Source organism: Zootoca vivipara, chromosome 2 (assembly GCF_963506605.1).
Source record: "Zootoca vivipara chromosome 2, rZooViv1.1, whole genome shotgun sequence".
Classification (NCBI taxonomy): domain Eukaryota; kingdom Metazoa; phylum Chordata; class Lepidosauria; order Squamata; family Lacertidae; genus Zootoca; species Zootoca vivipara.
The window spans coordinates 338,400-361,635 of NC_083277.1; the positions used below are offsets into that span (position 1 = coordinate 338,400).

General features: G+C 49.5%; 1 protein-coding gene across 1 annotated transcript; it reads left to right on the top strand.

The window, feature by feature from the left end:
* The first annotated feature begins 381 nt into the window (after nucleotides 1-381).
* WDR46 (WD repeat domain 46) lies at nucleotides 382-21,276 on the top strand. Its single transcript, XM_060271134.1, has 16 exons — nucleotides 382-461; nucleotides 1,410-1,559; nucleotides 1,824-1,904; nucleotides 2,020-2,132; nucleotides 4,163-4,250; nucleotides 4,351-4,412; nucleotides 5,491-5,595; nucleotides 7,814-7,964; nucleotides 12,948-13,083; nucleotides 13,302-13,401; nucleotides 15,697-15,850; nucleotides 17,053-17,200; nucleotides 17,924-18,018; nucleotides 18,211-18,306; nucleotides 20,688-20,801; nucleotides 20,908-21,276. The coding sequence occupies exons 1-16, from the start codon at nucleotides 402-404 to the stop codon at nucleotides 21,019-21,021; spliced, it is 1,767 nt and encodes a 588-aa protein (XP_060127117.1). The 5' UTR covers nucleotides 382-401; the 3' UTR covers nucleotides 21,022-21,276.
* Nucleotides 21,277-23,236: the final 1,960 nt, after the last annotated feature.

Consider the following 23,236-nt stretch of genomic DNA (forward strand, 5'->3'; position numbering starts at 1 on the left):
TGTGGACTGTAAGCCCCGTGGGGCAGAGCCAACTTGAAGAATAAATACGTCTCTCCCTCCAAACGCGAGCCAGGTTTGAGATAGACAACAGAGAGGCACAAAATTGCCCTCATTCAAGATGGCCGCGGCGGGCCCTTCCTCCCGCTCCAAACATGGAAGGAGCGGCTGCCCTGACTCAACATGGCCTCTCTCCTCTTTCCCAGAGCGCCTCCTGGGCCTCCGCAGCGGCTTCACTTCCGGGACAGCCCCCCTAACGAGGGGATTGGAGGAGAGCGGCGCCCTCTGCGAGCAGCGATTGGGCGACAGGAAGAGAGCACCCGGAAGTGGGAGGATTGAGCCGGCTGCCTGGCCGTCCACGTGGGTTTGGGAGAGAGAGGAGATCGGCAGCAGCAGCAGCAGCCATGGAAGGAGGGAGGGGAGCTGGGCGGGGGGCGCGGGAGGACGCAGGAGACCCGAAGAAGGTGAGAAGAGGGGGCCCCTGGGGAGGGAGGGAGGGGAGAGCGGGATTCCCCCAAGGGGGTGGGACAGATGCCCCTTGGGGGGCCCAGAACATTGTGTGAGTGTGGAGCTTGTGGTTCCTGCCTTGCAAAGGGGGAGAGTCGCCTCGATGGCCTTTGGAGGGTCCCTTCCAGCTCTGGGATCGTGTGGTTCTTTAGCAGGTCATTCCTGCCTTTCAAGAGGTGGGTCTGGATGGCCTTTGGGAGACCCTTCCGCCTCCACCCTTCTGGGTCTCCATGACTGGCACCTTGGGGCTTGTCTCTGCACGAAGCCCAATCCGTCCCAGTTCGAGAGGGGCTCCAGGCCCTCTGGGAATCGCCCCCCCATCCATTGATTTTGGCTGCCTAAACCCCCCCCCAAACAAGGCATCCCTTTGAAGCCCATCCTCTCCTCCGCCTCACGAAAAGGATTCTGGGAAGCGTAGTTTTCCCTCTCCAGCCAGTTTGTCCTAGGTCCTTTTACATGTGTCTTTTGGAAGGGGGAGGGAATGTTTAATTAATTTTCTTTTCTTTTATGTCTTATTGTAATTTTATTGGTGTTAGCCGCCCTGAGCCTGGTTTTGACAGGGGAGAGCGGGGTAGAAATATTTTTTTTATATTATTATTTATTGGTTTGGTTTGTTCTTGTCCTTATTATGCATTTTTCGTCTTTTGTCTCATATATTCTATGCTGTGAACCGCCCTGCCATCTATCTATCTATCTATTTTTCTATCTATCTATCTATCTATCTATCTATCTATCTATCTATCTATCTATCTATCTATCTATCTATCTCCTGCAGTTCCCAGCACCCTTAAACTGCAGTTCCCAAGGTGGGGGTGGAGGTGTGTGTGCTTTAAATGCATTTAAGAGTCCTTTGCAAGGTTGTAATTTACATACAGACCTCCCTCTTTCTCTCCCCCACCCCAAAGAAGAAGAAGGTCGTCAGGAGATACTGGGAGGGCGAGGCCCCCCAAGCCGACACAGAAGAGAGTGGCGCTCGGGATCCCAAGAAGCCGCGGCAGGATCTGGCCTCCCCAAGGAAGCCGATGGATCTTGGCAGGAAGAAGTGGATCTCAGGGGTATGGAGGGAAGCGGGGGGGGGGGGAGATAGGGAAGTAGGTCTGCATTGCAGGAGGGAGGGGCTAGGTGGCCCTTGGGGGGTCCCTTCAAATTCAGGAAGTCTGAAGTCTGGGGAAGGGGATACAACATGCCCCCAATCTCCCCAATTTCATAGCCGCCTGGTTCACCCTTTGGCCTTGGTTGCAATCCCTGCCTTGCAGAGGGTTGGACTAGATGTCCCCTGGGGGACCCTTGTGACGCTGCGGCTCTGTGGTTTCTTTCAGAAGGTGGACCCGTTTCCTGGCCCGGCCTCCGTCAGCCGTGAGCAAGTGCGCAAGTTCCAGCGAGGAGCCGGGGGCAAGCTGGTGAGACGCTTTGGCCTTCCTGGGGGGGGGGGGGCTGATGTTCTCCCTAGGTGTCTAGGGGGGGGGAGCTGCGTGCCACCATCATCTTTGACCCCCCCTTTCCCATATCCCACAGGGGACGGTGTCCGATAAGCGCCTGAAGCGCCAGCTGGCCAGGCAGGAGCAGAAGACCCAGGCAGCAGCCCAGCAGGCGGCCCGGATGGAGATGCTCCTCCTGGAGGATGCTGGGTAATGTAGTTTCTACACCTGCATTTAAGAGGCAGGTGGGTGGTGGGTGAGCCTTGGTTCAATGCAGGCAAATGGTGCCAAGGAATCTTCATTTCCTTGTTTTTAAAAAAACATTTCCTTTATTGTTTTAAAGAAGATTCCACCTCAACATTTGAAAGAACTTCCTGACAGTAAGAGCTGTTCAGCAGTGGAATTTGCTGCCAAGGAGTGTGGTGGAGTCTCCTTCTTTGGAGGTCTTTAAGCAGAGGCTTGACAGGCATATGTCAAGAATGCTTTGATGGTGTTTCCTGCTTGGCAGCAAATTCCACTGTCGAACAGCTCTTACTGTTAAAGTACAATGATTCATCAAATATTAAAAGCTTCCCTAAGCAGGGTTGCCTTCAGATTTTTTCAAAAAGTCAGATAGTTTATTTCAGGGGTCAGCAAACATTCAGCAGGGGGCCAGTCCACTGTCTCTCAGACCTTGTGGGGGGCCAGACTATTTTTTCTGGGGGGGTGAACAAATTCCTATGCCCCACAAATAACCCAGAGATGCATTTTAAATAGAAGCACACATTCTACTCATGTAGAAACACCAGGCAGGCCCCACAAGTAACCCAGAGGTGCATTTTAAATAAAAGGACACATTCTACTCATGTGAAAACACGCTGCTTCCCGGACCATCCGTGGGCCGGATTTAGAAGGCGATTGCGCCGAATCCAGCCCCTGGGCCTTAGTTTGTCTACCCATGGTTTTCTTTGACATCTGATGGGAGGGCATTCCTCAGGGCGGGCGCCACCACCGAGAAGGCCCTCTGCCTGATTCCCTGTAACCTCGCTTCTCGCAGGGAGGGAACCGCCAGAAGGCCCTCGGTGCTGGATCTCAGTGTCCGGGCAGAATGATGGGGGGGAGGGAGAAGCTCCTTCAGGTATACTGGGCCGAGGCCGTTTAGGGTTTTAAAGGTCAGCACCAACACTTTGAATATAGTTCTCTTTTAGTTTATAACAGGGGTGGCCAACTCTCAAGAGACTGCGATCTACTCACAGTTAGAAACTGGCAGTGATCTACCCCCATTTTGGGGGGGCAGGGCAAAGATGTTGAGTATTTTTAGAAAGGAAAGCCCTGTTTTTTGGGGGTGCAGGTCAAAGTTGTTGAGCATTTTTAGGGAGGAGGAAAGTCCTGTTTTTTGAGGTGCAGGACAAAGATGTTGAGCTTCTTTTTAGGGGAGCCGAAGTTGTTGAGCTTCTTCGGAGGGAGCCGGTGATCTACTACAGACCTCCAGTGATCTACCGGTGGATCACGATCTACCTGTTGGACATTCCTGGTTTATAACATGCCGCAGGTTTTTAATCCTCCTTCCACAGTCTCTCCCATGCACGCCTTTCAATATCCCTTGCCCAATATCCCTTGCCCAATAATCTTCATTAATTTACAAAATTCAAATTTAAACTCAGATCAAATTCATTTACAAAATACAAACTCAAAAAGAAGTACAGATTCAAATAGCAGACTATTGCTAACAAAAATAAAACTAGTTACAGGTCGGTAGCCGTGTTGGTCTGAGTCGAAGCAAAATAAAAAAAATCCCTTCAGTAGCACCTTAAAGACCAACTAAGTTTTTATTTTGGTATGAGCTTTCGTGGTATCTGAAGAAGTGTGCATGCACACGAAAGCTCATACCAAAATAAAAACTTAGTTGGTCTTTAAGGTGCTACTGAAAAAATAAAACTGCTTACAAAAGAAAACATACCCCTTAGCCACCCTTTCTCACCCTCCACCCTGTGCTAACTTCCAGCCTATTCTCTGGTTCGGTTTACATATCCAAATTTCTTTTTGCGTGCCTTTTCCATATTAAATTCCTTTTATATATTTTTACTCCGCCCTTCACCTGTCTGCTAAAAGATCAGCATTTTCCACAATTTTTGCTTTATATTCATCAAATTTCTTCCAATAAACCTTCATTTCCTGAGAGGTCCGGCATCATGACTCCCGGGGGCTGTTACCTCCGGGGTTTAACCCTGCCTCCCTTTCTCCTCTCTCTGCCCCGCCAGGTTCCTGGAAGGAGACGAGGGGGAGGACACCTGCACCATCGCCCAGGCCGACATCGCGGAGGCCGTAGACCTGGCCGCCGGCGCAAAGGTAGGCGGGGAAGGGGAAATGAGGAAGGGGTTTTGAGGAAGGGGGGAAATGTGGGGATCCCCTCCCAGGGCCTGATCCCGGCCTGCTTTCCTCTCACCAGCATTTTGAGCTGCGGCTGAACCAGTTTGGCCCATACCGGGTGGACTACACGCGCAACGGCAGGTGAGTGAGCAAGAGCTGTTTGGCGGCGGAACGGTCTCCCTCCTTGGGCAGCCCTCTGCCTTGTAGGATTGAGCTGAGATTCCTGCCTTGAGGAATCTTGACTTTCCTGCTTGGCAGGGGGTTGGACTGGATGACCCTTGTGGTCTCTTCCAACTCTATGATTCTATGATTCTATGACTTGACATGAGTCAGCAGTGTGATGCAGCAGCTCAAAAAGCCAATGCAATTCTGGGCTGCATCAATAGGAGTATAGCACCTAGATCAAGGGAAGTACCGGTAATACTACCACAGTATTCTGCTCTGGTCAGACCTCACCTGGAGTACTGTGTCCAGTTCTGGGCACCACAGTTCAAGAAGGATACTGACAAGCTGGAACGTGTCCAGAAGAGGGCAACCAAAATGGTCAAAGGCCTGGAAACGATGCCTTATGAGGAACGGCTTAGGGAGCTGGGTATGTTTAGCCTGGAGAAGAGAAGGTTAAGGGGTGATATGATAGCCATGTTCAAATATATAAAAGGATGTCATATAGAGGAGGGAGAAAGATTGTTTTCTGCTGCTCCAGAGAAGCGGACACGGAGCAATAGATTCAAACTACAATAAAGAAGATTCCACCTCAACATTAGGAAGAACTTCCTGACAGTAAGAGCTGTTTGGCAGTGGAATTTGCTGCCAAGGAGTGTGGTGGAGTCTCCTTCTTTGGAGGCCTTTAAGCGGAGGCTTGACAGCCATCTGTCAGGAATTCTTTGATGGTGTTTCCTGCTTGGCAGGGGATTGGACTGGATGGCCCTTGGGGTCTCTTCCGATTCTATGATTCCTCTTCCTCCTTCACAGTGTGGTGTATTGGTTAAGAGCGGTAGTCTCATAATCTGTTGAACCGGGTTCGAGTCTCCGCTCCTCCACATGCAGCTGCTGGGTGACCTTGGGTTAGTCACACTTCTCTGAAGTCTCTCAGCCCCACTCACCTCACAGAGTGTTTGTTGTGGGGGAGGAAGGGAAAGGAGAATGTTAGCCGCTTTGAGACTCCTTCGGGTAGTGATAAAGCGGGATATCAAATCCAAACTCCTCTTCTTCTTCACAGGCATCTCCTCCTGGGGGGCCGAAGGGGCCACGTGGCAGCCCTCGACTGGCACACAAAGGCATTGATGTGCGAGATCAACGTCATGGAGTCCGTCGCAGACGTGGCGTGAGTCGCAAACGCATGGGGGTGCCGTATTGAGGGTTTTTGGGGGGGGGGCTAGCAGGAATTTCACATCTACCCTGTTTCTCATATTTTAAGACATACCCATAAAATAATCCATAGCAGGATTTTTAAGCATTCAAGGAATATAAGCCATACCCCGAAAATAAGACATAGAGATAGGCGCAGCAGCAATGCCGGCCGCGGCAGGAGGAGGAGGAAAAAAATAAGACATCCCTTGAAAATAAGCCATAGTGTGTTTTTTTGAGGAAAAAATAAATATAAGACATGTCTTATAATATGAGAAACACGGTATTATCTAGGTCACCTCTAGGCTTGACTATTGTAACTCGCTCTACGCGGGGCTGCCCTTAAAGCTGACCCAGAAACTCCAGCGGGTGCAGAATGCCGCGGCGAGGCTCCTTACGGGGTCCTGGCCGTGGGATCACATTCATCCAGTGCTTTACCAGCTGCACTGGCTCCCGGTGGAGTACAGGATCAGGTTTAAGGTGCTGGTTTTGACCTTTAAAGCCTTATGCGGCTTAGGAGCCTTGAATTTTAACATTGTAATTGAATTTTAACATTGTATTTAATCTGAATTTTAATTGAATTGTTTCTTTTATGTTTGCTTTGATATTTTTGTTGTTAGCCGCCCTGAGCCCGGTCTTGACTGGGAAGGGCGGGGTATAAATAAAGTAATAATAATAATAATAATAATTTATTTATTTTGTATACTGCCCTTTATCTGTAGATCTCAGAGCAGTTCCTTATCTAAACAGAGGCTTGAGAGGCATATGTCAAGAATGCTTTGATGGTGTTTCCTGCTTGGCAGGGGGTTGGACTGGATGGCCCTTGTGGTCTCCTCCAACTCTAGGATTCTATGATCCTCCCACCCCATTTCCCTCGTCTCTCTTCCCAAGCTGCTTCCTCCACGGTTTAAACACTTTGCCATCGGCAAATACCTGCGACAGCCTTGCAAGGCATTCCTGTCTCCCCATTGCAGACACAGGGCAAGGGCTTCCCATCTTCCCGGTCAGGTTGTCGCTGCCTCCCCCCTGCTCAGAGGTGAAATCTCAAAACGTGCGTTTGAAACGAGTCCAGTCGTACCTTGGATCTTGGAACGTCCGGCGCAGCTTCCAACTGGCTTCAGGAGCTTCCTGCAGCCAATCAGAAGCCGTGCCTTGGTTTCTGAACATTTTGGAAGTCGAATGGACTACTTCCGAAACGGATTCCGTTCGACTTCCAACGTGCGGCTGTAAATGCATCGTCTGCTAGGGAAGCTGCCCAGCCCATGAAATTTCTTTATTATTATCATTACTGGTGTGATTCAGCCCGTTGAATAAACGGGTGCTAGAACATCCCGGGGTTCGGAGAAGCGCTTGCGCAGCTCTTCTCCGAACACCGGGACCTGTCCTTGTTGTCGGCAGCAGGGGGACAGGAACGAAGGAAGAGAAAGCAGCCCTTTCTCCTCCTTCCTTCCTCTCCCCCAGCCGCCGATAGGAAGGAGACATCCTGGGGTTCGGAGAAGCCCCGGGACCTGTCCTTGCTGGACGAACACACGCGCTCTCTCCCCCACCCCCCGCCGCCGCCAATGCTCAGTCCGGCTGGGAGCAGCGGTTGGCGGCCGCAGGGAAACGGTAGGTGGGGGGGTGGGGAGAGCGCGTGCGTGTGTGCATGCAGTCTCTGCATCCAATCCCTGTGTCCGTGGGGCACATGCGCAGTAGCGCGGACACAGAGAATCTGGACGCAGAGACACTTGCACTTTATTATATAGGATGATGATGATGATTCGTTACATTTGCATACTGCCGTCCATCCCAACATTGCGGGGCGGTTCACAACTTAATTCGGGGCAGCACTTCTCTGGCTCGTAGCTCCTGCCCGTAACCAGGCTGCCTTGCAGCTGCCCCCGGTTAACATTAGGAAGAACTTCCTGACAGTAAGAGCTGTTTGTCAGTGGAATTTGCTGCCAAGGAGTATGGTGGAGTCTCCTTCTTTGGAGGTCTTTAAGCAGAGGCTTGACAGGCATATGTCAGGAATGCTTTGATGGTGTTTCCTGCTTGGCAGGGGGTTGGACTGGATGGCCCTCCAACTCTACGATTCTATGGTTCTTTCCACTTCTGAGCTGCGGTGGCGCCGTTGCTGGGGGTTGGACTAGATGACCTCGGGGTCCCCCTCCCGACAGCCCTCCCATTCTTCCCCCTGACACCCCCTTTCTCCCCAGGTGGCTCCACACGGAGACCATGTTTGCGGTGGCGCAGCGGAAGTGGCTCTACGTCTACGACAACCAGGGGGTGGAGCTCAACTGCCTCAAGCGCTTCCACGGGGTCCAGAGGATGCAGTTCCTGCCCTACCACTTCCTCCTGGCCACAGCGGTGAGGAAGGGGGGGTTTATCTTTCTCTCCTGACCCCCAACAATCCCCTCTCTCTGGACCTCCAGGCAAGGACTGATCTGGGAAGGTTTGGCGTTGCGGGGTGTCAGACTGGATGACCCAAGGGGGTCCCTTCTGACCCTCCAGGTGTACGATTGTGAGAGCAAGAACTGTTCATTAGAGGTTGCCGGGGGGCGGGACCATCTGCCAGGGACGCTTTACCTGCGATTCTTGCCTTGCAGGGGGTTGGGCTAGAGGACCTTTGGGTCTCCCTTCTCCCTCTACAAATCCGTTACTCTATTACAGGGTCTTACAGCCTGTGCATTCCCCCTCCCCCCTCCTTTAAGAGTACAGTCGTAGCTTGGAAGTCAAACCGAATTGGTTCTGTTCGACTTGCAAAACGCGGCTTCTGATTGGCTGCAAGATAATTATTATTATTATTATTATTATTATTATTATTATTATTATTATTATTATTTATACCCCGCCCATCTGTCTGGGTTCCCCCAGCCACTCTGGGCGGCTTCCAACAAAACATTAAAATATAGAAATCCATCAAACATTAAAAGAGCGTTCGCGCAGCCAGTTGGAAGCCATGCCTGACGTTCAGCTTCTGAAAAGCATTCAAAAATTGGAACAATCACTTTGGGTTAATAATAATAATAATAATAATAATAATAATAATAATAATAATAATAATATTTATACCCCACCCATCTGGCTTGGTTCCCCCTGCCACTCTGGGCGGCTTCCAACAAAAGGATTAAATGTATTAAAATGGATTAATGTATTAAAAATACATTAAAACATCAGTCCTTAAAAACGTCCCTAAACAGGGCTGCCTTCAGATGTCTTTTAAATGCCTTATAGTTGTTTATTTCTTTGACATCTGATGGGAGGGCGTTCCACAGGGCAGTTTCAATCACTCAGGAGCCGGAACATTCGAGTTCAAAGGCATTCGGCTTTCGAGGTTCCAGTGTAGTTTAATTGACCAACAGAAAACACAAATAAAAAGTGAAAAAGGAAAAATAATTGTTATTAGTAGTAGTATTAGTATTCTAATTGTTACTATATTTGTACCCTGCCCATCTGACTGGGTTGCCCTGGCCACTTGGCACGGCTATTATTAATACAGTGGTACCTCTACTTACGAATTTAATGCGTTCCGAACACACATTTGTAAGTCGAAAAAATTTGTAAGTCGAATCCCATAGGAATGCATTGGGAGAAAATATTCGTAAGTTGAAGCAACCCTATCTAAAAATTCGTAAGTAGAAAAAATCCTATGTAAACCGCATCCAAGATGGCGGAGGGAGCTCCATTCGTAAGTAGAAACATTCGTAAGTAGAGGTACCACTGTATTCTATGTTACTATATTTGCACCCTGCCCATCTGACTGGGTTGCCCTGGCCACTCGGCACGGCTATTATTATTATTATTATTATTATTATTATTATTTTATTGACAGGTTTGAGTATACACAGTTACAGGTACAGTATTTACACCATCTCCTGCTAGAGCCCTGGCAGGGGGGGTACTCCTTGAGATAGAGACTTGCCACCTGGACCCCACAGCAAAACAGCAACGTCCAGATCCTGGTTGCAGGTTCAAACCCAGCTCCAAGCACAGCCCAGAGCCCAGAGAGACGTTGCTGGCCTGGCTCCTGTTCCGTTAGCCGGGACAATCCCATCCTGGCCGGATGCCACTGGCCGGTTCAGCAGTTAGCAAGGAGATTTGGCCAGCAATCTTGCACTCGCAACAGATCCAGGTGCAAGCGATCTAGATGCCCCAGCACCATGAATAAACCTCCTGCCACAGTGCGGAGAGGCGTGGATGAGACCCCGGCTGAGAGGGCCTCCGCGGTGGCAGGACAGGCAGTTGGGCGGAGTTATCTGATCTGTCTCCATGGCACAGCGTCTGGGGCAAGGCGAGGATTGTAATAATAATAATATATATATATATATATATATATATATATATATATATATATATATATAATTTAGACCCCGCCCATCTGGCTGGGTTTCCCCAGCCACTCTGGGCGTCTTCCAACAGAATATTAAAATACAATACAGCATCAAACATTAAAAACTTCCCTAAACAGGGCTGCCTTCCGTTGTCTTCTAAAAGTAAAATAGTTGCTTACTGCCTTGACATCTGCTGGGAGGGCGTTCCACAGGGCGGGTGCCACTACCGAGAAGGCCCTCTGCCTGGTTCCCTGTAACTTGGCTTCTCGCAGCAAGGGAACCGCCAGAAGACCCTCGGCGCTGGATCTCAGTGACTGGGCAGAACGATGGGGGTGGAGACGCTCCTTCAGGTATACTGGACCGAGGCCTTTAAGGGCTTTAAAGGTCAACACCAGACCCTTATTTATATTCAGGGGGTGGGAATGGGTGATGGGCTGATAGGAGTGGTGAACCTGTTGATGGCTGTTAACGACTGCTGATGACTGTAATTGGTCCTGCGGGGGGGGGGGGGGGAAGCAAGGCACAAAAGAAAGCTAGATCATGCGGGGGGGGGAGTGCCTTGCTTCCCCCCCCCCCGCAGGACCAATTACAGTCATCAGCAGTCGTTAACAGCCATCAACAGGTTCACCACTCCTATCAGCCCATCACCCATTCCCACCCCCCACCCTCTGAATATAAATAAGGGTCTGGTTGATTCTGTTTCAGTGTATCTGACGAAGTGTGCATGCACACAAAAGCTCACACCAAAATAAAAACTTAGTTGGTCTTTAAGGTGCTACTGAAGGAATTTTTTTATTTTGCTTCGACTCAGACCAACACGGCTACCTACCTGTAACTAGGACTTTAAAGGTCAGCATCAACACTTTGAACTGTGCTCAGAAACGTACTGGGAGCCAATGTAGGTCTTTCAGGACCGGTGTTATGTGGTCTCGGCGGCCGCTCCCAGTCACCAGTCTAGCTGCCGCATTCTGGATTAGTTGTAGTTTCCGAATCACCTTCAAAGGTAGCCCCACATTGCAGTAGTCCAAGCGGGAGATAACTAGAGCATGCACCACTCTGGCGAGACAGTCTGCAGGCAGGTAGGGTCTCATCCTGCGTACCAGATGGAGCTGATAGACAGCTGCCCTGGACACAGAATTGACCTGTGCCTCCATGGACAGCTGTGAGTCCAGGCTGCACACCTGGTCCTTCAGGGGCACAGTTACCCCATTCAGGACCAGGGAGTCCCCCACACCTGCCCGCCTCCTGTCCCCCACAAACAGTACTTCTGTCTTGTCAGGATTCAACCTCAATATCTTAGCCGCCATCCATCCTCCAACCGCCTCCAGGCACTCACACAGGACATTCACCGCCTTCACTGGTTCTGATTTAAAAGAGAGGTAGAGTTGTTCCGCCTAACCCTCCTTTAGAAAAAAAAAAGCATGACTAATTGGTTTTACACAATTTTATACATTTAAACGTTAACCATTTCAAACCTTAAACTAAAAGTTTCTTTTGAATCTTTGGACCTCCTTCCCTCCCTCCTTAGGTTCCGTATTTGAGATTAAGTTCTTTGCATCTTATACCCTTATCCATCTGTTAGTAAATAGAAAGGTAAAGGGGCCCCTGACCATCAGGTCCAGTCGTGTCTGACTCTGGGGTTGCGGCGCTCATCTCCCTCTATAGGACAAGGGAGCCAGCGTTTGTCCACAGACAGCTTCCAGGTCATGTGGCCAGCATGACAAAGCCGCTTCTGGCAAACCAGAGCAGCACATGGAAACGCCGTTTACCTTCCCGCTGGAGGGGTTCCTATTTATCTACTTGCATTTTGACGTGCTTTCAAACTGCTAGGTTGGCAGGAGCTGGGACCAAGCAACGGGAGCTCACCCCGTCACAGGGATTCGAACCGCTGACCTTCTGATCAGCAAGCCCTAGGCTCAGTGGTTTAACCACAGCGCCACCTGAGTCCCTATCCATCTGTTAAATAACCATAATGATCATCAAGAATTCCACATTAAACGTGTCATTCCATCCCTGCCATAGATTGTAACCGTTTACAGTGGTCTTTTAAATAATTTACAAATTTGCTCCAGTCTTTCGTAAAGACTTGATCTTCCTGCTTTCGGATCCTCCCCTTCAGTTTCGCCATCTCCGCATCCTCCATCAGTTTCGCCTGCCATTCTTCTTTTCCTGGTACTTCTCCTTCCTTCCATCTCTCGCTGCCGTTGTTGCACACATAAAAAGTCTTTTATCTTCCTCCCTCTGTATCTCCACCTGTTATTCCTAACGAAAAAGCTGCTGGTTTTTTTAAACAAAAGTATTGTTAAACATTTTCTTTAATTCATGATATATATATCAGGAGTCAGCAAACTTTTTCAGCAGGGGGCCGGTCCACTGTCCCTCATACCTTGTGGGGGGCCGGATTATATTTTGAAAAAAAATACGAATGAATTCCTATGCCCCACAAATAACCCAGAGATGCATATTAAATAAAAGGACACATTCTACTCATGTAAAAACATGCTGATTCCCAGACCGTCCGCGGGCCAGATTTAGAAGGCGATTGGGCCACCTCCGACCCCCGGGCCTTAGTTTGGGAACCCCTGATATATATCCTCCTAACCATGCTAACTTGGAGGTCGCCTTCCGGACTCCCCCCAAGAAGGAGCCCTTCTTAAATCTCTGCTTGCCTGGAAGCTCGATGCAATCTCTCCGAAGCTTTAATGCAATTTAAAAACCCGAAGTCCTAATCTCTAATATTCAATTGGATGTTGCAATTTCTACATCCAATATAGAGCAATTGGTGCACTTGTCACCAGGTGGGGGGAGCAGCTGTGGGTCTGGCTGGCCAGTCTTTGGGGGGGGGGGTTCAAGATACTCTCCTAAATAAGAACTGTCCCCCCCCAGACTTGATCTAGCTCCTGGTCTCTCCTGGGTGGGTGGGTGCCTTTGCCCACGGAAAAGAGAAGCCCCTTGGATCCGAGGGTCTGTTTATTACAAAGCTCTCTCCTCTGTTTTTTGTGGCCCCCCCCCCTCCCAGAGCGAGACAGGCTTCCTGCAGTACCTGGATATCTCTGTGGGGACGGAGGTGGCCACCATCTGCACCAAGGGGGGCCGGCTGGGGGTCATGGCCCAGAACCCCTCCAACGCCATCGTCCACCTGGGACACAGCAACGGTGAGGCTCCCATTGCGGCAGGTTGGGCCGCATGGCCTCTGGGCGTCCCTTCCGAGCCGACCGTTCTGGGATCCTGCGAGCAGGACTTGTGGGGCAGGAGGCAGGTGGGGGGGGGCCAGTTTGTAGCTGGTGTTTAGCCACTGACGAAAAGGGAAGGAGCCGGCGGCCGGCAGGACCCTCCCTGGTTTGATCTTCTCTCCCCCTCCCACCCCAAATAGGCACAGTGACCCTCTGGAGCCCCAACGTGAAGGAGCCCCTCGTTCGGATGCTCTGCCACCAGGGGGCCGTCAGGGCGTTGGCGGTCGACGGCTCGGGCACGTGAGTGAAAGGATCGTTTATTTTAATTTGCAAAAGGCGAGTCCTGCTCTTGTCTGGCTGGGGCGGTTTCTGCACCTTTCGTCTCCCCAGCCGCACTCGGCCCTCGGCTGCCAGGAACCGTCAGCGTGTGACAGCGGCCACGATCCTGGGAACGGCTTTGACTGGCCGGCGAAAGCGGGTGAAGGCAACCGATGGGTCTCGGACCCTGGGTGGGTGGGTGGGGCTTCTCCTGTGTGAGAAGAGAGGCTCTGGCGAGGCCAAGAAGGGGTCCCGCAGTCAAGGAGGTGGTTTCTGAAAACCCTACACAATTTGAGAGTGGCGTCCCTAAGGTGGTTGGTTGGTCTCCTTCTGGCATCCTTTTAAATGTCTCTGCAGGATCGGGCGGAGGGGGGGTTACGGGTTTGCCTCGTTTCTGCTTCGTCCCGCATTGCTGCGTTTTGCGAACTGCCCCGCGATCTCCGGAGTGCAGATTCAATCAACGATGACAGCAAATGGTGTTTGTGTGTGTGCAAATGCAATAAATAATGATAGCAAAAAATGGAATCGGCGGCAGCTGAAGGAGTAAACCGAAAACAGGCTGAAACACACGGCAAAGTTCTCCTCCTCAAAATCTTTCTTCCTGCAGACGGTATTCTCTGTCTTACCTTAATGGCACATGTCAATTTATCATTCCTAGCTATATCCCACACCTCTTTATACCGTTCTTCCGCTTTATATTCTGCTTGCCGCTTCCATTTCCTGGCTATAATAATTCGCACAGCTGCCAATAATTTTAGGAGCAAGTCCTTCATAGCCTGTGAACCTCCCACCCCATCCTAAATTGATAATAGTGCTACCTCGTCATGGTGGATTTAGAACGACGTTTCCTAAACTCCTACCCACTCAAACCTCTCTTGTCCCTGCGACACATTGACTCTCACCTAAGAGATCTACAGCAAACCTTTTTAGAACTAAAATATCCACCCAATGAAGTTAAACAACAGATCAATAGAGCCAGACTGATACCTAGGGAGAACCTGCTGCAAGACAGACCCCAAAAAGAAAATAACAGAACACCACTAGTCATCACATACAGCTCCCAAGTTAAAACAGTACAACGCATCATCAGAGATCTACAGCCTCTCCTGGACAATGACAGCTCCCTTTCTCAAGCTCTGGGAGGAAGACCTTTCATTGCCTACAGACAGCCACCCAATCTTAAACAACTCCTCACCCACAATAATACAACCACCAGACTTAACATGGACACTGGTACCAGAGCCTGCAATAAACCCAGATGCCAACTTTGCTGCCACATACACCCGGACAACATCATTACTGGCCCCAACAACATCCAACATACCATCTCAGGACTATTTAATTGCTCATCTTCTAACATTGTGTATGCCATCAAATGCCAACAGTGCCCTTCAGCTCTCTATATTGGACAAACAGGCCAAACCCTACGCCAATGGAGTGTGGTGGAGTCTCCTTCTTTGGAGGTCTTTAAGCAGAGGCTTGACAGGCATATGTCAAGAATGCTTTGATGGTGTTTCCTGCTCAGCAGGGGGTTGGACTGGATGGCCCTTGTGATCTCTTCCAACTCTATGATTCTATGGTTCCAAATGGACATAAATCTGACATCAGGAATCACAAGACAGAGAAACACTCCAATCTCCCAGGACATTCTATACAAGATCTCAAAGTAGCTGTTTTATTACAGAAAAAATTCAGAAACAGACTGGAAATAGAAGTTGCTGAATTGCAACTCATTACCAAGCTTAAAACCATGGAGAGACCTGTCTGAATAAGGACATTGGATTCTTATCTCATTATACATGATCAAGCTTTCTTTAGCCATCTCACCCCTTGCTTTTTCCTGCAAGACCAATTGCAGTTGTTAACAGTCGTCAACAGGTTTACCACTCCTATCAGCCCATCACCCATTCCCATCACCCCCACCCCCCACCCTCCCACTATACATAAGGGTCTGGTGACTTCTGTTTCAGTGTATCTGAAGAAGTGTGCATGGACACAAAAGCTCATACCTATGACAAACTTAGTTGGTCTCTAAGGTGCTACTGGAAGGAATTTTTTTTATTTTGTCTGGACTTTTGGTCAGCTTTAACCCAGTGATTTCTGTTATCTCCCTTTGCTAATAATTTTCTTTTACTCTTATAGACGTTTCCAACGTACGTTTCTCCCCCATTTCCCCCCAGCCTTGACTTTCTATTTGTCCTCTTTTGGGGGGCTGGACTAGAGGACCCCTGGGGCTCCCTTCCTGCCCCACAAACTCTCCGCTTCCTCTCCCTGCAGCTACATGGCCACCTCTGGGCTGGACCGGAAGCTCCACATCTACGACCTCCGCTCCTACCGCCGCCTCCACTCCCTCCTGCTGCCCACCGGGGCCGGGCAGCTAGATTTCAGCCAGCGGGGGCTCCTGGGGGCCGCATGCCAGGAGATCGTCCAGGTAACTGGGCGGGGGGCAGGGGGGAACTCCCCCCCCAAATTTCCTCCTAGCTTGGTGGGCTTCACAGCTCCATCTCCCGCAAATCCTCAAGCCTGAGGGGTTTCTTGAATTTTTCTAAAGCAACACTTTCCCTGCTTAATGTCAGCCCCCTGCCCCACATCCGGCACCGGGTTCTAATTCAGGCAAGGCGGAGACAGCCTGTCGCTTTGGAGCATAACGCAGCAGGCTCTTCCTATGTCCTTGTGGAGCCTCCTGGTCTAGGAGCAGTATACCTTGATTCCTCTGTTCCTGGGGGTATTTGGCTCCTATGCAGACAAGACTGGCCTGGTTTATTTTTGTGTTCCTTAGTACGGCCTGTTTTCATACAGCCGGAATCCTCTTGGCCAGGCAGTAGTGTGCAGAAGTAATTGTGTTTTTTAAGGGGGGGGGTATTGTGGGTTTTTATGGTGTATTTTGTGATTTTATGTTGTGACTGCCCTGGGACTCACAGGGGTAGGGTGGCATACAGTTTAATAAATCTTCATCACCATCAAGGTGTCCTAAGTGATCATCAGGGTTACAGCAAGTTGCAGGATCCTGCCCTGAGCGGGGTGGGCTGGATGACCCTCCAGTGTCCCCTTCCCATTCTGTGATTCAGCTGAGTTTTGCGCTTTTGCAAATGCTTTGAAAAGGGGCTTTTTTTGGATCAGATGGAGGTAAAGCCAGAATCTCAAAAGTCACAGCCTGCTAGATCAGGCCTACCTGGTCCTGCCCCCTCTTCTCACAGTGGCCACCTAGATGCCCCCGAATCAGGATTCGAACTCAAGATCAGGACTACCCTGGCCAGCAGCCATCAACAGGCTTCTGCACAGATCTTTCCAATCCTCTTTCGAAACCATCCGAGTTGGTGTTTTTCTCTCTCTGCCTCTAGTGGGAGGGAGTTCCACAGTTTAACCGCACAGAGGACTTTCTCTTAACCTGTCCCGAAATCTCCCAATGTTCAGCTTCCTGGGATGGGCACGAGTTCGAGTGCTGCACCAGAGGGGGGATTTATCTCTCCACTTTCTCCTTGCCTGGTGTAATTGTTCAAGTTTCCTCTTCGCTCGCCACTCGCCCTGACTGGAAAGCTGCCGACGTTCCTCGCAGGGGCGTCGCTCCATCCCCCATAGAGCCCAGGAGTCCATAGCAGCCACCCCAAATCTGTTTTTTCTCTCCCTTTCCAGGTGTACAAGGACATTGTCTCCTGCCCGCCCACCAAGCCTTACCTGTGCCACTCCCTTCCGCGCCCAGCTCATGCCCTGCGCTTCTGCCCCTTTGAGGACGTGCTGGGCGCTGGCCACGGAGAAGGCTTTGCCAGCCTCCTGGTGCCAGGTAAGGGGTGGGGGTGGGAGGGGGAGCCCTGAGGGTCATCCAGCCCAACCCCCTGCAAGGAAGGAATCTCAGCTAGGGGATCCCTGGCAGATGTCCGCCTGACCGCCAAAGAATGCCTTATGAGGAATGGCTTAGGGAGCTGGGTATGTTTAGCCTGGAGAAGAGAAGGTTAAGGGGTGATATGATAGCCATGTTCAAATATATAAAAGGATGTCATATAGAGGAGGGAGAAAGGTTGTTTTCTGCTGCTCCAGAGAAGCGGACACGGAGCAATGGATTCAAACTTCAAGAAAGAAGATTCCACCTCAACATTAGGAAGAACTTCCTGACAGTAAGAGCTGTTCGGCAGTGGAATTTGCTGCCAAGGAGTGTGGTGGAGTCTCTTTCTTTGGAGGTCTTTAAGCAGAGGCTTGACAGGCATATGTCAAGAATGCTTTGATGGTGTTTCCTGCTTGGCAGGGGGTTGGACTGGATGGCCCTTGGGGTCTCTTCCAACTCTAGGATTCTATGATTCTATGAAAGAATGGTAGAATGCTAGAATTGCAGAGTTGGAGGGGGACCCCAGGGGTCATCCAGCTCAACCCCCTGCAGTGCACCTGTGATTGGCCCAAGGGGAAGGGTGGAGCAGGTGGGCTGGGTCTGCCCCACTGCCTTAGAGGGGGTAATGAGTCACCTCCCCTCAGCTTTTCCTCCTGACTCACCCCCTCTTTTCTCGCCTCGCAGGAGCCGGGGAGCCCAATTTTGACGCCCTGGAGAGCAACCCTTTCCGGAGTCGGAAGCAGCGCCAGGAGTGGGAGGTCAAGGCTCTCTTGGAGAAGGTACCCGAGGAGGATCGGGGCCCTGTTCTCACAGCTCTTCCTGCCGTGACTCCGATAGGCTGCCTCTGAACTCAGAGGCTCCATTTCCCCCGACTGTTTTGCAGCCGCTAGCCCTGTGGCAGGGAGTTCCGCAGATTAAGCAAAGCAAGGGCCCTCGCCTCTTCTCACTCTCTCCTTTCCTCCCTCCGACAGATCCCGCACGAGCTGATCTCGCTGGATCCCGGCCAGCTGGGCACCGTGGACCGGGTCTCCCTGGAGCAGCGGCAGAAGGAGCGTGCCGAGAGGCTGGTGAGTCTTCCAGGGCGAGGGGGGATTTGGGGTGGGGGTCTGTCCTGGGGGACTGGGGAGCCTGAGAGCGGAGGACAGGCTGGGAATTGGGGGGCGGGAGGCTGGCCCAAAACCTGGCGGCTTTGAGACCCCTTTTCAAAAAACTATACAGTGGTGCCTCGCTTAACGAATGCCCTGCTTAATGAAATTTCCGCTTAACGAAAGGATTTTTCGAGCGGAGGTTGCCTCGCTAGACGAATGCGTTTTACGAAAAATTCGTCTAGCGAATCGCGGTTTCCCATAGGAATGCATCGAAATTCAATTAATGCGTTCCTATGGGCAAAAAAAAAGTCAATGCATTCCTATGGGATTCGCTGTAAGAAAAGACCCGTGGAACGAATTAATTTCGTCTAGCGAGGCACCACTGTACATGTGTGTGTATGTGTGTTATGAGACTGTACACGTGTCAATCATGAAATACAACGTGACTAACCGCAAAAGGGGGTAAAATGCTAAACATATTTTTATGTTTACAGATGAAACTCAGAAAGTTAGAATATTGTCCAAAAGTGCAATTATTTCAGTAATGCAACTTGTTATTTTTTCTTTTAATTTTTACAAATGCTTTCTTTTGGAAATTCCACAGTAATAAAACAAATAGTGACAATAATGCAAAAATAAACATCGCTATGACATTTCATAAATTACATTCCATTTATAATTGACTTGCCCTAACGACAAATAATTACAGTGACAGCAAATAAAGGCTTGACATTATGTTGCTTTGCCTGCCATGCATCTATCTCATATATTGGTTTCACCTTTTAAGTTGCATTGCTGAAATAAATGGACTTTTGGACGATATTCTAATTTTCCGAGTTTCACCTGTAAATAGGCGCATTTTACAGTGCAGCGATTCCTCGGTTTCCGAACGTCCCTGTTGGTGAACATTTCGGAAACCGAACCCCGAAAACGGCTTCTGTTTTTGAACGCGCCTCAGAAAGCCACTGCCTTTTTTTTTCTATTTTCTCAATTGAATTTGCAAACAGCCCCTCAGTTTTCGAACGTTTTGGGCCTCAAAACAGTCTTCCGGAACGGATTCCGTTCGAGAGCCGAAGTACCACTGTACATGATAGTGAGAGGGTTTGCAGCATTTTGTGTTTATATTCTGTATTTTTATGCCCTGAGATTTTTGGATGAAGGGCAGTACAGTGGTGTATCGCAAGGCGAATTTAGTTCGTTCCGCGAGTCAATTCGTTTTGCAAAAAATTCGTCTTGCGAATTGCGGTTTCCCCTAGGAATGCATTGAAATTTCTTTTTTTGCCCATAGGAACGCGTTAATTAAATTTCAATGCATTCCTATGGGAAACTGCGATTCGCAATACGAATTTTTTGCAAAACGAATTCATCTTGCGAGTCACCATCAGATCGCAAGACGCGTTCGTCTTGCAGAAAATTTGTCTTGCAGGGCATTCGTCTTGCGAGGTCCCACTGTATACAGATTTAAAAGATCAAAATAATAATAAGAGTTTTCCAGTAAATAAAGTTGGGAGATGTGGAGCCAGTGAGCGGAGCCTGCTTTCCCGTGTCCTTTGTCAATACCCGTTGTACGTTCTCGTTCTTGTCCATGTGCTGTTTCTTTTGTATATTTAATAACGGGTACAGTGGTCCCTTGGTTCTCAAACACCTTGTTACTCAAACAACTTGGAACCCAAACCCTGTGAACACGGAAGGAAGTGTTCCAGTTTGTGAACTTTTTTTTGGAAGTCGAACGTGCTCCAATTTGAGTGTTACGTTGAGGTCTGTCTGTTTTTGCTACTTATTTTTCGTTTTTCCGGCTCCTTTTGGTTTTGGTTTTTGTGACTTTGTGGAACCCAGTTCAGCTACTGATCGATTGATTGTGTGGCCGCAGTACATTGCTTATTGCTTTCATCTTATGGATCAATGGCCTCGTTAGGTAGTAAAAATCATGTTGAATTGCTGTTTTTGGGGTTGTTTTTAAAAGTCTGGGACGGATTAATCCGTTTTGCATTCCTTTCTATGGGAAAGCGGGCCTCGGTTTTGGAACGCTTTGGTTTTGGAGCGGACTTCCGGAATGGATTTTTTTTTAAATATTAATATTTCGAATCTTTAAAATATACAGCAAAAAGAAAAACAAATTTAAACAATGATAAAATCAATCACGTACATAAATACAAAATTCCCTTTACCCGCCCTTTCCCTCCCCCTCCCCCTCCCCCCCCCCCTACACTTCCCTCCGCACTCTTTCGACTTGCCGGACGGATTAATCCGTTTTGCATTCCTCTCTATGGGAAAGCGGGCCTCGGTTTTGGAACGCTTTGGTTTTGGAACGGACTTCCGGAACGGATTTAAGGTACCCCTGTCTTTCCGACTTTCTCCAGGGCTACGACCCCCAAGCCAAGGTCAAGTTCTGCCCCCGGAAGCGGACGAAAGGCCGCGACTCTGCCGTGGGGAGACTCAGGCGCCGGAAGAAGGTGGCCGCCGAGGAGCAGCGCGTAAGTGCCTCCCAGAATCCCCTCTGGTTCTCTTTCCCAGAATCCCCTCTGCCTCCTCCTTCGCCCATGACCCCCGTCTCCCCCTCCTCTTCTCCTTTCTGCCCAGGCTGCCATTCGGAAGAGCGTCTCTCAGCGCCAAGGAGAGCGGCGGCCGCCGTGTCCGCAGGCCCCCAAAGCCCCCCAAGGTCAGAGGTCGGCCTTAGACCGCTTCCAGAAGTAGAAACAGGGCGTGGGGCTGCCTGGCCGGAAGAGAAGAAGCCCCCCATTTCCCATGGGGTGGAAGGGACCCTCTTGGCCCCCCGCTCAGCGGCAGGACCTGCTGGCGTTCCCTCTGCGAGGAAGAGATGGGGGCACTGTGGGGTTGAAACCCCTCCCAATGCCCCCCGCCCTTCCGGTTCTCCCTAGATGGCCTTTGGGCTTCTCCCGCGAAGGACCTGTGCTCTCTCTCTTTTTGTAAAATAAAATATAAAACCCTTCCTGGAAAAGTCTCATTGGGTTTGTTCTGCGCGCAATAGGAGGGGTACAAATAGGAGGGGTACAAATAATGAAATTTTTTTTAAAAAAATTTTTTGGAAAAAAATTACTTTATTGATCTTTAAAATGTTTACTAAATCATATAAATCATATATATCAAATCCATTCATTCAACATAAAAATTGAATAAATCATATAAATCATAAATGTTTCAAAACCAGTCATCCGACCTATTATAACTAATAAGTACAAAATTGGCTTACATAAAGAAAAATAAGAAAAAAGGAAAAAAGTAAGGAAAACACATTAAAAAAGCAAAGACAAAAATAGAAACAAAAAAGAAATTCTTCCTACTATTTACGGCACGCTTTCCTTCTCCTAATCGCTTTTTCTGCTATATCTCTCTACTCCTTTATTTATATTCTTTTCTATTGACTGTATTTCCCTCCTCTCCTTTTATATCTTTATTCTAGACACGTTACTAAATTATTTTCTATGTTTTCTTTTTCCAGATAGTTTTGCGCATACTTCCATTCTTCTATTATTTTGCGCCTAGGTACATTTCTTACTATTTTATTTATTTATAATAAATAAAAATTATTTATTAACACGACTGTATAACTGGCCGCGATGGCTATGCTGTGACTCTGCCGTTGGAGGCAGTGAATGCCACCGGATGAGTCCAGTTTGCTGGGAAGGATTTTGGGGTTCAGGCCCTGCCGGCAGGCTCTTCGCCCCAACGGCACATCCATCGGGGCAGAGATCCCCTTTGGCAAGATGCCCCATTGGGGGTCGCCACCAACCCTGCCGTTCTGAGCAGCTGCCAGCTATCGGAACGTAAGGAGAGTATCTGCTGGATCAGGCCAGGGACCCACCTAGTCCAGTGTCCGGTCTTCACACAGGCACCTAATATCCTTGGGATCAAGGTAGACTGCCCCTCCACCTGGAGGCTCCACATGGACATGAAAAGAACCTGCTGGACCAGGCCGAAAGGGGGGGGAATCCTCATAGCCTGATGTCCCTATTGGGAAACCTGCAATCAGGATTTGAACCCAAGAGCTCTCTCCCCTCCTGCGGTTTCTACCAATGAGGGTTGTGGCTAGTATTGGTAGCCATTGGTCACCTTTTCCTCCTCCACAAATTGGCGTGATGCTGCTCGTAAAACCACCCCAGTTGGCCGCGTTTATTGAAGCCATCCTGTGGGAGGGAGTTCCACAGTTTCCGCTGCAGGAAGAAGGGATTTTACATGCCCCGAATCTTCCCAAACGGTCCAGGGGGAGAAGCGACTCCCCTGCAAGGGAAGGCTGTGGCGCTGGGGGCTTTTTCAGTTCGGAGAAGGGGGTGATGTGATTGCAGTTTATATAAAGTTCTGCCTGGCCTGGGGAAAGCGGAGGGAGAAATCTGTTGTTTCCCTCTCTTGCCAGACGCTAGATGGTGGGCATCCAAGGAAGACCCAGGGCAGATATTTTTACAAGGACATTCACACAATGCAGAGTTAAACTGTGGAACTCCCTGCCACAGGACGGCTTTGGGGAGAAGGATCTTGGGTTCGAATCCTGTTTATGGGGAGCACCGGATAAAGACCTTGTGAGGCCCTAAACCAGGCATCCCCAAACTGCAGCCCTCCAGATGTTTTGGCCTACAACTCCCATGATCCCTAGCTAACAGGACCAGTGGTCGGGGATGATGGGAATTGTAGTCCAAAACATCTGGAGGGCTGAAAGTTGGGGGTGTCTGCCCTAAGCGCTTAGAGGATTTTGCCCCCCCCCCAAATATATATACAGTTGTGGGGGAAATAACGTACAGCCTCTTTAAATTCTATGGTTTTACATATGAGGAAATAAGAACGGTCACCTGTTCCTTAGCAGAATTTTAACAAGGAGAAATGTAATGTACTACACTTGGGCAAAAAAAAATGAAAGGCACAAATACAGGATGGGAGACCCCTGGCTTGAGAGCAG